The 14,947-nt window shown below is 40.3% G+C and overlaps 2 protein-coding genes across 8 annotated transcripts in view; one reads left to right on the plus strand and one right to left on the minus strand.

Annotated features, from left to right (window-relative positions):
- Positions 1 to 9,100, minus strand: part of TRMT1L (tRNA methyltransferase 1 like) — a 40,089-nt gene extending 30,989 nt beyond the window's left edge. The window contains exons 1-3 of the mRNA XM_023203443.2: positions 8,589 to 9,100; positions 3,818 to 3,928; positions 2,388 to 2,501 (exon numbers count right to left, since the gene is read on the minus strand). Of these exons, the coding sequence (XP_023059211.2) occupies positions 2,388 to 2,501; positions 3,818 to 3,928; positions 8,589 to 8,829 (466 nt within the window). The 5' untranslated portion in view covers positions 8,830 to 9,100. The remainder of the gene's footprint in view (positions 1 to 2,387; positions 2,502 to 3,817; positions 3,929 to 8,588) is intronic.
- A 151-nt stretch (positions 9,101 to 9,251) lies between these two features.
- The window catches only part of SWT1 (SWT1 RNA endoribonuclease homolog), a 125,637-nt gene continuing 119,941 nt past the window's right edge, over positions 9,252 to 14,947 (plus strand). For 2 of the 7 annotated variants that reach the window (XM_023203435.2, XM_023203440.2), the window contains exons 1-2: positions 9,280 to 9,421; positions 13,245 to 13,337. In XM_023203435.2, the coding sequence (XP_023059203.2) occupies positions 13,254 to 13,337 (84 nt within the window). In that variant the 5' untranslated portion in view covers positions 9,280 to 9,421; positions 13,245 to 13,253. Of the gene's footprint in view, positions 9,422 to 9,530; positions 9,738 to 13,244; positions 13,338 to 14,947 lie in introns of those variants that run through there. The other 5 variants (XM_023203437.2, XM_023203438.2, XM_023203436.2 and 2 more) reach the window with 5 other exon arrangements.

Raw genomic sequence — 14,947 nt, forward strand, 5'->3', positions numbered from 1 at the left:
TGAATAAGTAAAGAAATACACAAGAAACTATTTAAGAAAAGAGAGTAACTTGGAGGAGGGAGACCAAACCTAAAGGCTAAACAATGACCTAAGTAAGGCTGGGGGCAGTGGCTCGTGCCTATAAACCTGGCACTTTCGGGGGCTGAGGTGGGCAGATCACAAGGTCAGGAGTTTGAGACCAGCTTGACCAACATGGTGAAACCCCGTCTCTACTAAATATACAAAAATTAGCCGGGTGTGGTGACACATGCCCGTAATCCCAGTTACTCAGGAGGCAGAGGCAGGAGAACCGCTTGAACCCGAGAGGCGGAGGTTGCGGTGAGTCGAGACTGCACCACTGCACTCCAGCCTGGGCAACAGAGCGAGACTCCATCTCAAAAAAACCCACAAAAAACAAACAAAAAACACAATAATCTAAGTAAAGAATATGAAAGAGATCCTTTTAATTGAAATGAGAGCTTTTTTTTTCATAAGAAGTCAGTATGGTTTATCATACATTCTTTTTTTTTTTTTTGAGACAGAGTCTTGCTCTGTCACCCAGGCTGGAGTGCAGTGGCTGGATCTCAGCTCACTGCAAGCCCCGCCTCCCAGCTTTACGCCATTCTCCTGCCTCAGCCTCCCAAGTAGCTGGGACTACAGGCGCTCGCCACCTCGCCCGGCTAGTTTTTTGTATTTTTTAGTAGAGATGGGGTTTTACCGCGTTAGCCAGGATGGTCTCGATCTCCTGACCTCGTGATCTGCCATCTCGGCCTCCCAAAGTGCTGGGATTATAGGCTTGAGCCACTGCGCCCGGCCGGTTTGTCATACATTCTTACATAGAATTAAACTTAAAAGACAGGATGGCCCCCAAATTAGCTCTAATTCCCCTTTCCCTAAATAACTAGTGATAATCTTTTTAGCAGTACTACTAACAAAATAGTTCCAGCATAGTTCTGACTTCTTTTCTGGGTGTCTCTTACTAGCTGCTTTATCAAGGCTGGTTGACACTCCAACCATACTTTACAATTTCTGTGCTCACATAATCATATACAAATATAAACGTATATATGTTTAAGATTGATACTTAGGTTTCTTTTGAGGGTGGGACTTTTTGTTTTATCCAAATGGAATATTATAACACCTTCCCTATATATTGCTGTTTTCATTAGTAGTTGACCATGGAAATACTTCTAAGTTACCTGGTATATATCTAATATACTCATTTCAATGGTTACATAATATTTCATGGTATGTACCATAATTTATTCAATCATCTCTTTTAATTCTAAGTTTTTGTTACTAATATTGCAATGAATATCCTTCTACATTTATCTGTGCCTGTTGATTCTTTTACTTCTTCGTCTTTTTTTTTTGTTAAGAAACAGAGTCTCACTCTGTTGCCCAGGCTGGAGTACAGTGGCACAATTATGGCACTGCAGACTCAAGCTTCTGGACTCAAGCAGCCCTACCACCTGAGCCTCTCTAGCAGTTGGGAATACAGGCACAGGCCACCTTGCCTGGTTAATTTTTTTACTTTTTATAGAGACAGGGTCTTACTGTGTTGCTCAGGCTGGTCTTGAACTTATGGCCGCAAGTGATCTTCCTGCCTCAGCCTTGCAAAGTGCTCAGATTACAGATATGAGCCACTGTGTCCAGCTTCAATTATTTTACTTCTAAGGCACTCCTAGCAGAGGAACTGAGTGGTGGATGGATATGTGTATTTTTAATTTTAAAAGATATTGTCAGATCTTTTCCCAAAAATGCTATAATTCACATAATTCACTTAGGAAGCCCTTTAACTTGAAAAGTTCTCGTTTTCTGTCCTTTGATTTTATTCTTTTCATCATGAGTCATCTTGTTGAACTTATTCCCTCAAATTATGTCATTTTTATCATTACTGTAACTGATATATTTGTTTCCATTTATCTGAAGTAGAAAATGGCTATGATTTCTGAATTATCTTGTATCCCACCACCATTCTGAATTCTCTTAACTCTAGTAGATTTTTTTAAGCCATCAGCAGAAAAAGAGATATTATCTTGTATTTTCCAATATTCATACAAATTATTTTATTTTCTTGTTTTACTATGTACTATACCTTCCAAAATATGTGTAAAATAAAAGGAAAACTTATTAAAACATTGTTCAAGAAGCAAAATGGACTCCCAGGGCCAGAGTACTCAGTATACAACAGATGCTAAATGTTTGCTGAACTAAACTGTGTCATATAGATCTCTACTGCCTATAAAGCTATATGGTGTTTTACTAAATACATTAGAAATGAGGGCATTAAACCCCTCACATTTTAAACTGAAAATATTTGATTATATTCATGATAAAATGCCAAAACTGGTAATAAATGTTGAATTTCATATATATTACTTCTTTGCCAGCACAAAAATACTAACCTTCAAATTCAACTGAGACTTTCCAGTGTAAATTCTGGAGGTGACGACGAAGCTTATGGCTATTACAAGCTCTGAATTTTTCCTTAGGGCACAATGGACAAGCCTGTCTGTTGCCTTAAAAAGAAAAAAGAATCAGTAAACCACAGAATATTCTAGTTATTAATGCCTGGATTCAGCTATAAAGAGGTTAATGGGGTCTCCCCTTCCTACTTCTTAAAGTCTTTGTTAACTTTAGGGAGAAGTCATTACTCTTGACCCAGGAGATAGTTCACAGTAATTGTTGTAGCACATGGTCAGTGGTTGTTTTTTCACCCTAAAATTTTCCTCTCTGTGGCTAGCTGATGTGTTTGTTGTTACTGGGAACAAAGAGGTTGAAGAAGTGATAAACTGTATGATATCCTTCTGGCCAAATTTTCTGCCACTGAGAGCATCACTCTGTATTTTGGACAGCTGAAAGGACAGCAGTTACACTCCCAAAAGGACAGGAATTGGACAAAGAGCAAAAGTATCTGCTGTGGTATTCCTCTACTAAACTGGCAGCAACAAAAACAGTTAATATGTGGAGTTAGAAAAATGGAAGAAGGAAGTGGAAGGAATAGATGGGATCTGATATAACTGCTGTTCTGAGACTGGGCGCATAGTTACAGTCACCGTATCCATTACTGAATTTACAAGTTCTTCCTTGTTTATTAACATATTTCAAAAAGATTATGTATCATCAAAATGTCTTAATTAGAAATATAATGTATCTCAAATAAAAACTTTGATAGTATAGATGAAAGAATTAAATTTCAAATTCAGGTTTAAAACAATAAAATATACAGCAAGAATCAATAACAACACATTTAGTAATCTTTTTCTTATCATACCTGTCAGCTCATATTAATAATTTTTAACCCAACAAATATCTTTCACATATAGTGTAATACAGTACATGTACAATTTTTATTTTTACACTGCCTACTTCAAAAAAACCAAGTAGTCAGTGATCTTGAGGATGCAAACCAAGCACTGAGGAGAGTAGAGCAGAAAGAGAGCAGTGTGGGGCACTGATAATGCAGGACTCTCACATGAGCCCTAAATTGCCTATCTTGGGACTTCATTTACCTGGCAGGATATTAACCTTTTAAGACACTGTTTTTTGGGACGTCTGTTACTTGTAGCCAAATGCAATTCCTAACTTGCTGAATAGACAGCCCTTAGACATCTGTGAAACTGTAATTGTCTTGAGGAGTTGTAAAATAACTTATTTCCATAGCAACTTTGCACATAAGCGGCTGACAATTTCCTAAATAAAAAACTGTATTTTACCACTGCCCTAGTTCAGTAATAAACAAGTCTACTCTTACCAAACCTATTTTTGTGAATGCAAAGATGATAAATTATTAGAAATTAAGAAAAAAAAAAAAAAAACTCAAACATGGAAATACCTGCATCAAGATTATTTGAGTCCAATGAGCTGGCAGAGTCAAAATTTCCTTCAGTTACAAAAGCTAACTTCTCTAGATCAGGAAGCTGCCTTTGAATTGAGATGTGTCTCTCTGGAAAAAAAAAAAAAAAAGAGAAGATTATGCTATAACAGTTTGTATTCTAGTTCCATTTTTATTGATCATGTCATATAGAAGTTTATTTCCTATAACACAGTGTTATGGACCTAGATGGGGAATACTGCCACAACTTGGTTTATAAAATAACAAGTGTGCTTCAGAATGAAAAGTTGGGGGGAAACCCCATTGTATAAATTTAGTTTGAAAATTTTATCTAATTAGTCAAAATAATTCTATGAAAAATGTTTCTCTCCTATACAAAATACTGAAGAAGGAAACGTAAGCCATGTTTTCTATCTTCAAAGAACTTTCAATCAGGTGGGAAAAGGCAATATGTCAACTTCTATCATGAGATAGGATGAAATGAACACTAGATGTCATATGATGCAGGCATACAGAAGAAGGAACAATTAATTTTAACAAGTAACTCTGAGAATGTCTTTATTGAAGTGCCACTTGACTGAGACTTAGGTATGAATAGAATTTCAGAAGTAGAGATTTGCTAACTGGCCTCATAAACTGAAGTAACCTCATGAACAAATGCATGTGGTATAAAACATACAACCATGCCACCCCACCCTTGGTTGGAATGTGGTATATTTGGGGGGATAGAGTCAGTAGAAATATGTGCAGCCAAAGATGCAGTACAGACCAAGGAAAGCATAAATTCTATGCAAGTTAGTTTGAACTTTATTCTTCAGGTAATGGTAAGTCTCCGCAGGTTTCTGAGGAAGTGAATTATACAATCTGAATGAATTTCAGGAGGTTATCTCACCAGTAACACCAAAGATCAGTAAGAGAGAAAATTAGCAATGGGAAGAAACAGAATAAAAGGTTAAAAAAAAAAAAAAAAAAAAAAGGCAACAGAACTTGGGATATGAGAAGTAAAGGTGAAGAATAAAATCAAAGATGATTCTAAGATTTTGAGTTTATGTGGTTGAGAATAATGGTACTATTAAGCAAACAAGATAGAAGAAACTCTTTTGGCAGAAAGGAAGAGGAAAAGAGAAAGGAAAATGTAGTTTTTGACATAGTGTGTTTGATGTACTACTGGAACAGTATTCCAGTAATAATGTACAATAGGCAGCTGGCGATTTGTTTTTGGAGCTCAGGAGGGATTCTGGAGATACAAATCGTAAGTAACACGTTAGGTGAAACTATGAGAATAAATAAGAAAGTCTAAGAAAAAAAGTGTGAAAAATAGGAGAAAAAGCCACGACCCAATCTTATCCAGTTATGACTGATTTCAAACAAGTAGGCTATATAAAATTAATTTTAAAACGTGATTTATATTTTAATTCTAATGCATTTCAGATTTCTCAATCATTACATATTTGTTCCACTAATGCATTTTCAGGTTTCTCAAGCATTACACACTCTTCAAATTAAAATGCCTGTAAATTTGGAAATAACATGCATAAGTCTAAAATATGTTTAACACGTTCTGATTGGGGTGGGTAGGGGATACATTTCTCAATGTTGCTGAACCCGCTACTAATTATTATAGATAAATAAAATCTGGTAGTGAGGTATGAGAGATGTAGATATTTATAAGAAAAATTAAGTAGAAGGAATCAGGAAAGTAGATTCAGAAAGAATAAATGGTAAGGGGAGTCAAGATAATGCAGAAGCCAAGGGAGAAGACTCTATAAACGCAAAACGTTCAACAAAGTATCACAAACAGTTGTAGAGATCAAGAAAGCAAGTCTGGTGACCTTTAAGAAAGCAGGTTCAGTGAGGTGTTTCGGAGTAGAAACAGAATTGGAAGGGGAAAGGAAATACAGAAAATTAGGTTTTTCTTTTTTTGAGAAGTTTGATGGTATAAAAAAGGAAATGAATGAGACTGTAACTTGCTTTTTTTAAAGTATGGGGAACCTGAATATATGTGCATTCCAAGGGAAAGGAACAATTACAAAGTGGGGACTGAATATATATTAAGATTAGGAGAAACTGATAGGTAAAGAGCCCAAGGAGACAGGAGATGGTGGGATAAACCACAGGGCCCTCTAACATTATGTTATTAGGTTATACAATTTAAAACCTTGAGACTTTAAAATTCAATTCTTGATATTAGCATCATCTTGCCTACTTCTCTCTGAGCTTCACTATCAGTTCATTTGTTTACCCATTTGTATAATTTGTGTCCTTGTTCGCTTTCCCCACAAATAAGCAACAGGAAGACAAGGCTTATTTCTTGCTCATCTTTCTGATGACCAAGTGCCTAATGCAGTAATTTGCAGATAGGCAGCACTAAAGTTTGTTAAACAAGAAGTTAAAAAAATCGTTAGACTTTTTGGATGTAGTAGCACACTGTGTCAATAATTTTGGAATCCAATTCAGCACTATCAGACATTCCTGCTCAAATTTATTAAAGGGCAATTTTTCATATGATTATTATTTAGAGATGGTGTCTTGCTCTGTCACCCATCCTCCATGGAATGTAGTGGCTCAATCATAGCTCAGTGCAGCCTCAAACTCCTGGGCTCAAGCAATACTTCTGCCTCAGCCTCCTGAGTATCTGGGGGTATAGGCTTGTGCCTGGTTATTCACTTTATTTTTAAAGCAGCAACAAACAATATTGGTTAATTTTTTATATTAGATACTGGTCAAATGAGTTACAATGAGATATAATTTCTATAAACGGGTAAAACTTTTTCATCTTTCATAAAAATCTTTTGCTAGGTCAGACAGTAACATTCCAGAAATGAATCCGTGTGTACAAACTAACCTATCTAACTTGTAACCATAAAGGCTTTCAGTTCCAGAGTTCAAAGATCTGTGTATGTGAAACAAGGTAAACAGCAATCAATAAAGACGTGCCTATTGAAATTATTCTATTAAATAACACAAAATAAGAGAAAGGAGTTTAAGTTAGAAAACTAAAAATCCTGTGGTCCACTACCAGAAACTCTTGAAGATCTAAAAATTCATGATATGCCTATAAACATCTCTGAAATCACCTTCTGGTTTAAGACAATATGTATCAGACAATCTGTATGCAAAATACTCAATCTGCTTTTTGTAACACACTATTAATCCAGAAGTCAACAGGCAAACCTCTTGTTAAATTAGATGTCTCCAAGATGCGAGGAGGGTCTTTTACAACTTCTTCTATTACTTTTTCCTCAATTTTCAATTCCATTTCAGACAGGTTACCTTCATCTTACCTAGTTATGACTGATTTCAAAGGACTAATTAGACCAACTAAAAATAATTTTTAAAATGTGATTAATATATGTATTAGTTCTAATGCATTTCAGACTTCTCAATCATTACATATTTGTCCTACTAATGCATTTTCAGTTTCCCGTACGGTATGCATTCTTCAAATTACATATTTGTAAATTTTGGAATATATAGATAAGTCTTTACTATGTTTAACATATTTTTGATGGTGGGGAGGTGGAGAATGCATGCATTTCCTAAAGCTGCTGAACCACTTCTGACTAATATAAACAAATACAACCTGGAAGTGAGGTAGGAGGCTACTGTGGAGACTAGAACCCCCTCAGCTCCCCATACCTCCCCTATCCCTACCCACTGTAGTTGAAGAAACAACTGGCCTTATTTTGTACCTACAAGCTCTGATCTTATATGAGAAGGGGCTTACCTGAAGCATCCTGGCTTTTGTCTTTCCTGTGATTAGCCCTACTCTGAAATCTATAACAATTTGTATGTTGTTTCAAAACTGCAAAATAATCCTATCTATATCTAATGTTTTATAAATATTAAACTCAAAACTGGCCTAGAAGTAGGAAAAATAATGAATTAAAGATTATTTTAAATTCCAATTCAGAAAGCACATAAAGGTCAATTTACGACCACAAACTAAATGTTAAAAGAACTTACATTGTCTTTCTTAGATCTTACATTTTAAAATATTAGAAGATCCTTAAGAAAGTGTTACTCATCAATCTTTTAAATTCCTATATAGTCCAATAAACCACCACTTAGAAAACATGCAGGCACATTGAGAAGCACAATAATATGGGCCATTAATTCTCAACAGTCTATTTCTGATGGAATGGAGTACAAAACTCAATTGGTATTTATGTATGGGTGAAAACATCCATAAATTTAGTCGATTCTTTCCTAAACTACTACTCAGCCTCAAAATCTCTTCGGAAGCAAGCTGCCCATAGGGGGAAAAAAACTGAAATGAGAAAAACTCATCTCCTTGTGTATGTCGAAGCAGAAAAGCTAGTTGACAGTAATGCTTTATAAATGTTGGCAGCTAGGATCTACTACCGTTAACAGGTTGCCTCGGTTACTATGTCACATTTGAAATAACTTAGTTAACCACGGTAGACTGGACTGTGGGAAACTACCAAATTATGTGTAACTTCCTATTTTTGTACCTTAAAAAGATTCCCTTTTACGAAAAAGCCCTTAACCTCATTATTTCCTTCTATCTGCAGCATTCCTGCCCTCCGCATATCCCTCACCGTGACATCCTCGAGGCTTATGCAGATGCCGTCTCCCACTCTGTACCCTTGCTTTAGCCGCTACACGGGCCTCTCTTCCCTCCCCTTCATTTTCCTAAACCTGCCTTGCCCCATAAAAACCATCCCGGTGAAGAAGGGTCTCCCCTACTTCCCAGCAAGGCGCACTTTCTCTCTTCTGCGGCAGAAAGATCTGGGCCTCCTGCACTTACTGCTTTTAGCCTCCTCAGGGGCAGAGGCTAGGGACTGGGACAGGGCCGGAGCCTGGGCCAGGGCAGGGGCTGGGGCTGGAGCCGAGGCCGGAGTCGGAGCCGAGTCCAGAGCCGAATCCGGGGCCGGAGCTGGGACCCCAGCCGAGTCCCGGGCCGGGGTCGGGACCTGGACCTGGACCTGGGCCACCTCCACCTCCTCCTTCTCCAGAGGCAGCAGCTCCTCCTCCGCCATATTCTCCATAGTTACCGCCTCCGTGCCAGGCCCGCCCGGGGACCCGGAGCGGGGCTCACGGCGGGGTCAGAGAACTGACGTGAATGCCCACAGGGCTGGATCCAAGGAGTAGGGAAGCAAGTGGGGAGGGCGGGATGCGTGCAACAGACAAAAGATGAAGAACCAGTGACCAAATCCTGTTAGCAGAAAATAGAAAGCCAGAGGCAGCGACGCCAGATGCCGTCCGCTTCCCTTTCCCCGAGGCGTTACGACGCCACCACAAACTGCGCAGAAGCGTACTGGGGACGGCGTCCAATTGGGTAAGAGGGTTCAGTTTTTACGGTGCGTCTCCTTCCCACCGGCCAACCACCAGACCCAACAAAGACTACAGCACCCAGAGTACACTGCGCAGCCTGGGGCGGGGTCGGTGAGCAAGCCTTGCAGGAAGTAAATGCAAATCTAAGCCAAAGCTGAGGAGCGGTGGGTAGGCAGTCTGGATCTGGGCGCAGAACTACGTTTCCCAGCGGGCATACGGTTGGTGGGGCGGGGTGTGTCGGGGGGTGGGGGTCCCTCTCCTTTGGCCTGGGGCTTCGGAGTCGCCACAGCAGCCGGCGCTGGTAAGGTAGGAACTTGGGGGGGTGCGTTGACGTTTTGCTGGGCAGGCTCCCCCTCGTCCCCCCCGCCCCGAGTATCCTGGCCTGTGGGCGGCCGGCCGGGCTGGGCACTCAGGAGTCACCCGGACCTGGGCGGGGCGACTCTGTGGGCGGATCCGGGGGACGAGCCAGCTCTGTGGAGGGTGTGGTTCTGGCCCGGCTTGCCTCCGGGGCTGCCCCTTGCCCGGTGTTGGGGTCTGGTCGGTTCGTGCGGAGCCCGCGGGCCGCGGCGGTTTACTAGCAGCTGACGAGCTTGCCTGTCCTTCCAGCTGACTTGGAATTAGGGTCTGTTTTTCATTTCGCACCCTCATCTACACCGTGACCTGAACGCTGTTTTCCTTTGTTTTTATTTTTGCTTTAATCTTCCTGTTGCCACTATCAGCAGTTCTGCGGTGTGGCCAGTGGATAGAAATTAGTTATTTTGCTCTATTTTGCCTTGTTTTCAGGCTTTTAGTAACCAGAGCTCTGAGTGGGTAGAGCTTCGGGGCATTTGATTTTGATGCGTCTCAGATCCCCAAAGCATATGCTAGTGAGTCCCCTGTCCCCCATACTTCTCTCTGCTTCACTCTTAGTGCCTACTTGACATTCGAGGCTGTCTCGTTCCTTTCTTCTGTCCGCCCGATAAATCCACTGGGACAGGAAAGAGAAAAACGTGAACTTTCTGGCTCCTCTGCTTGGGCTTGGTCCGAACCTTCTAGGCAGCAGGGCAGGAGAGGGAAGCCCAATTTAGTCTCAAGAACAAGACGCGCGCTTGCAGTTAGCTTTTCTTAGTTAATGAAGTTGATAAACGCCAGTCTTCTTGGTCTATTTGTTACCTACTTGTTTCAGAACCCCGGGGAAGAGAGAGCATCATTATTTGGCACTTGGAAGCACTAACTGGAAGTTAACTCCTCCCCCTGTAGTTTAAGAAGTATATATATGGAGGGGTGTGTGTGTGCGTTTAACCTCTCCCCAGTTTAGTGGGAACAGATTGTCCCCGTGAAGCTTCTGTGAGTTATAGGCCTAAATCCCTTTTACTGATCTTCCTGCACAGCTTTTCTCTAGTATTCCTGAATGTATAGTTGACTCATGGCTCGACAGTCAATTAAAAACGGGATAACACTGACTATAACTTACGGATATGCTAACTATATCTGTGCATCATCCAATAATTCTTGCTCTCATTTCTTTCTTTCTTTTTTTTTTTTGCTGTCGTTCATGATGATTTTTTATTTCTAAATGACTAAATGGTTAACTGAAAGCTGGATTCAGTATGTTAATGTCATTTAATACCAGCGGGACACCAGATTAAAAGGGTTAGATTTTGGTATGTGGATTCTGTGGGAATTTTTGTTAAGAATTTCTAAGCATGGTCTCTGCTTGTAAGACATCCTGAAGAAGGAATCTTCAATGTTTGAAGTATTAAAAAAATAATGTTATTCATCTATTGCTGCTGCATAAGTTATACCAAAACATAGTAGCTTAAAACAACAATAAACATTTGTTACTCCAGTTTCTGTGGGTCAGGAACTCAGAAACGACTTTCTGGGTTGATCTGGCTTTAGGTCTCATGAGGTTGCAGTGAAGGTATGTGCCAGGGTTGCTGTCATGTCACTTGATCAGGGGTGCAGGATCATCAGCTTCATAGGTAGTGCACTCATGTGCCTGGTCGTTAGTTGGTTCTGGTTGTTGGCAAGAGGCCAGTAGTTCTTCTCTTGCGAGCCTTTCCATGGGCTGTTTTGAGTGTCCTCATGACACTCTGGCTTTCTTTCCCTAGAGTGAGCAGTCCAAGACAGGACAAGGTAGAAGTTATGATGTCTTATATGATTTAGCCACATACTACTATGTAGCAATATCTTATTGGTTACACAGGTCACCCGTATTCATTGTGGTAGGGGATTATGTACATGTGTGATTACCAAGCATCAGGAATCATCAGGAGCCATCCAGCAGGAGACTGGCCAGCACAGGAAGTCTCCCCTCATTTAGTTTATGTTTTGATTTGCATAAAATCAGTAGGAGTTTCACACTAGTACAAATATAAAACATTTGTCTGAATAAACATACGTGTTTTTCTGGGATAGCCCACAATACTGTCATCCACTGACAGTATTTACTTGATCCACACCAGGGCTGGAAAAATGAGACTGGGATGGGAAGTGAACAGAGGAACTACAGTGAGCGAATTGGAAGTGGTTCAGAATGAAAGAGTTAATATTCCAAGGAAGAAGAATTCACTCATTTATTCACTCAGTAGGCATTTATGAGCACCTAGGTTTTTGGTACAGCATACTCAAGGAGCTCAGGGTCTAGTAGAAAGACAACCATACAAGCAAGTATATATGTAGACCTTACTGTGTACCAACCTATGCAAGATGTATGTATATATATATATATATTTTTTTTTTAATGTTTTTTTAATTTTGAGATGGAGTTTTGCACTTGTCACCCAGGCTGGAGTGCAGTGGTGCGATCTCGACTCACTACAACCTCCACCTCCCAGGTTCAAGCGATTCACCTCCCTCAGCCTCTGATTACAGGCATGCACCACCACACCTGGCTAATTTTGTATTTTTAGTAAAGACGAGGTTTCGTGATGTTGGCCATGCTGGTGTTGAACTCCTGACCTCAGGTGATCTGCCTGTCTCGGCCTCCCAAAGTGTTGGGATTACAGTGAGCCAAGGTGCCGGGCCGCAAGATATATTTTACATCCATTGTTTGAGTACCTCAAAAACCCTGTGCGATGGGTTATCTATTTTATGAGTAATGACACCAAGACTCAAAAAAAATGTGTGATTTGCCAAAGTCTTGTTCAATGAATGACTGAAGGTGTTTTGGGAAAATGAAACGTATGACTAATTGGCTTTGAAATGTAGGTGGTGCAGAATACAGCAGTCTTGGAGTCAGTTGAAAATGGTGATCTGATGCTTATGTGAGAAGTTAGGGATCAAGGCATGGTTTGAGACTCCTTCCTGGAAAGGTGATAGATGAAGCTGAAGGAGAGGAATGGGTAATTTTGAAGGAGAATGTAAGTAAAGAAAAGTGGAACAGTGAGAGAATCTTGTCATTTTAGGAATGGTTAAAAAATAGTAATCATAGTGCTGGGAGCAGTGCCTCACACCGGTAATCCCAGCACTTTGGGAGGTGGGCGGATCACAAGGTCAGGAGGTTGAGACCAGCCTGACCAACATGGTGAAAGCCCGTCTCTACTAAAAATACAAAAATTAGCAGGGCATGGGACACATGCCTGTAATCTCAGCTACTCAGGAGGCTGAGGCAGGAGAATTGCTTGAACCTGGTAGGCAGAGGTTGCATTGAGCTGAGATCATGCCACTGCACTTCAGCCTGGGTGACAGAGTGAGACTGCATCTCAAAAAAAAAAAAAAAAAAAAAAGTGATCATTTTAGGCCAGGCGCGGTGGCTCAAGCCTATAATCCCAGAATTTTGGGAGGCCAAGATGGGCGGATCACAAGGTCAGGAGATCGAGACCATCCTGGCTAACCCCATGAAACCCCATCTCTACTAAAAAATACAAAAAACTAGTCGGGTGAGGTGGTGGGCGCCTGTGGTCCCAGCTACTCGGGAGGCTGAGGCAGGAGAATGGCATGAACCCAGGAGGCGGAGGTTGCAGTGAGTGGAGATCCGGCCACTGCACTCCAGCCTGGGCGACAGAGGGAGACTCTGTCTCAAAAAAAAAAAAAAAAAAAGTGATCATTTTGTAAAACTCCAATCTTTATGTAACTGAAAGAAGACAAATTTCTATTTTCTTTTTTATTGCAAAAAAAAATACTGTATTTTTAATGTTTATGTTAGCTTTTCAGGATGTCCAGCAAAGAATCCTGTGGGAATAAAGAGATGTCTCAGAGGAAGGACACCACCACTTCATCACCCAATTTTGGTGAAAAAGTAAGAATTTTGATTTACTGACCTAGAGATACATTTCTTTTTTAACAATTTATTTTTGTTTAATGAAAAAAAATACACCTTACTACTATAATGATTTATGTAAATATTTTGTTCTGCCCAGCTGATCCAGGAAAAGTCATTTGCTTTTCCTGTTTTTTACTTGCATTGTTTTATTTATTCCTCACAACTGTATGAGGTGGGTACTATTATTCCAATTGCACAGATGAAGAAACTGAGGCTTAGAGAGTAGTTATATAGAGATAAGTAATTTGCTTAGGTATTCCTGACTTCAATTCTAAGCCCCCTAAATCTCCTCATTCTTAGCAATAACTCAACATTGAACCATTTTCCACGTTTCCTCCTTTTTCAGTTTCCTCACCATTGGCTAGGATTGCATTCTCATCAGTCAGAATGGTCAGCGCTATGTGGCTGAGGCTAATAGTGGTGAAGACATACTTACCATGTCTTTATTCTCTCAGAAACTACCTTAAGAAGTGTTTTGGGGCTGAGTGTGATGAATCATACCTGTAATCTCAGCACTTTAGGAGGCGGAGGCAGGAGGACCACCTGAGCCCAGGAGTTTAAGACCAGCCTAGGCGACGGGGTGAGACCCTGTCTCTCAAAAAAAAAAAAAAAAAAGACGTGATGGTGTGCATCTGTGTTCTCAGCTACTCAGGAAGCTGAGGTGGGAAGAGGATTGCTTGAGCCACAGAGACCAGGGCTGAAGTGAGCTATGTTCGTACCACTGCACTCCAGTCTGGCTGACAGAGTGAGATCCTGTCTCAAGAAAGAAAAAAGTAGTAGTGTTTTGGTAGATGAAATTTAGGATATCTCATTAAATGAGCTGGGTATTGTCTCCAGGAAGCAAAAGTGCAAAACAAACAAAAAACCATGTAATCGGTTTTATTATATACTCTCTGAATGGTCTGGATAGTTGATCATCAGTATTAAAGAGTGTTGATGCTGTGTTACGTCCAAGATGAGAGACTAATCTGGCGAAGGTGAATATTCACAAAAAAAGTGATTTCTGTGGTAGCAGGTTAGTTCATATGACTTTTTCATGACCTGGATGAAGTTCCAGATAGTGTACTTTTTGATGTTTGTTTCTTGCTTACTTACTAACTTTCTGATTACTAATTTGGTCTCGTAGGTATAGCAATAGTTGGAAAGGTAACCCTGAAGCATGGCCATACAGTACTCTGTGTAATTTATATACTTCCCATCTCCATTTGCCGTTATTAACTGGCATGCTGTTTGCAATTAACCACTCATTCCCTCTTAAACCTACTCTAGTCAGACTTTTTCTTTCTATCACTCCTATAGCAATGGTTTCTGTATTGCTAAATCCATCGGTCATTTCTAAGACCTCATCTGACTTGGCATATCAGCAGTGTTTGATGTAGCTGATTACACCTTCTCCTCGAAACACTTTCATGAAGCTTTTTGGTTTTCTCTGAGTCTGCTTGCTACGGAATTCACCTGGCTTTAGAGGTACCATATTCTCCTGATTTTCCTCCTTATTGGTGACTGCTTTTCAGTGTCCTTTGCTAGTTCCTCCTCATCTTATTAAACTGTAATCTTTCAGGTACCCAGGCTTTGTTTTCCCAATT

The sequence above is a fragment of the Piliocolobus tephrosceles genome, chromosome 1, assembly GCF_002776525.5.
Source record: "Piliocolobus tephrosceles isolate RC106 chromosome 1, ASM277652v3, whole genome shotgun sequence".
Lineage (NCBI taxonomy): Eukaryota > Metazoa > Chordata > Mammalia > Primates > Cercopithecidae > Piliocolobus > Piliocolobus tephrosceles.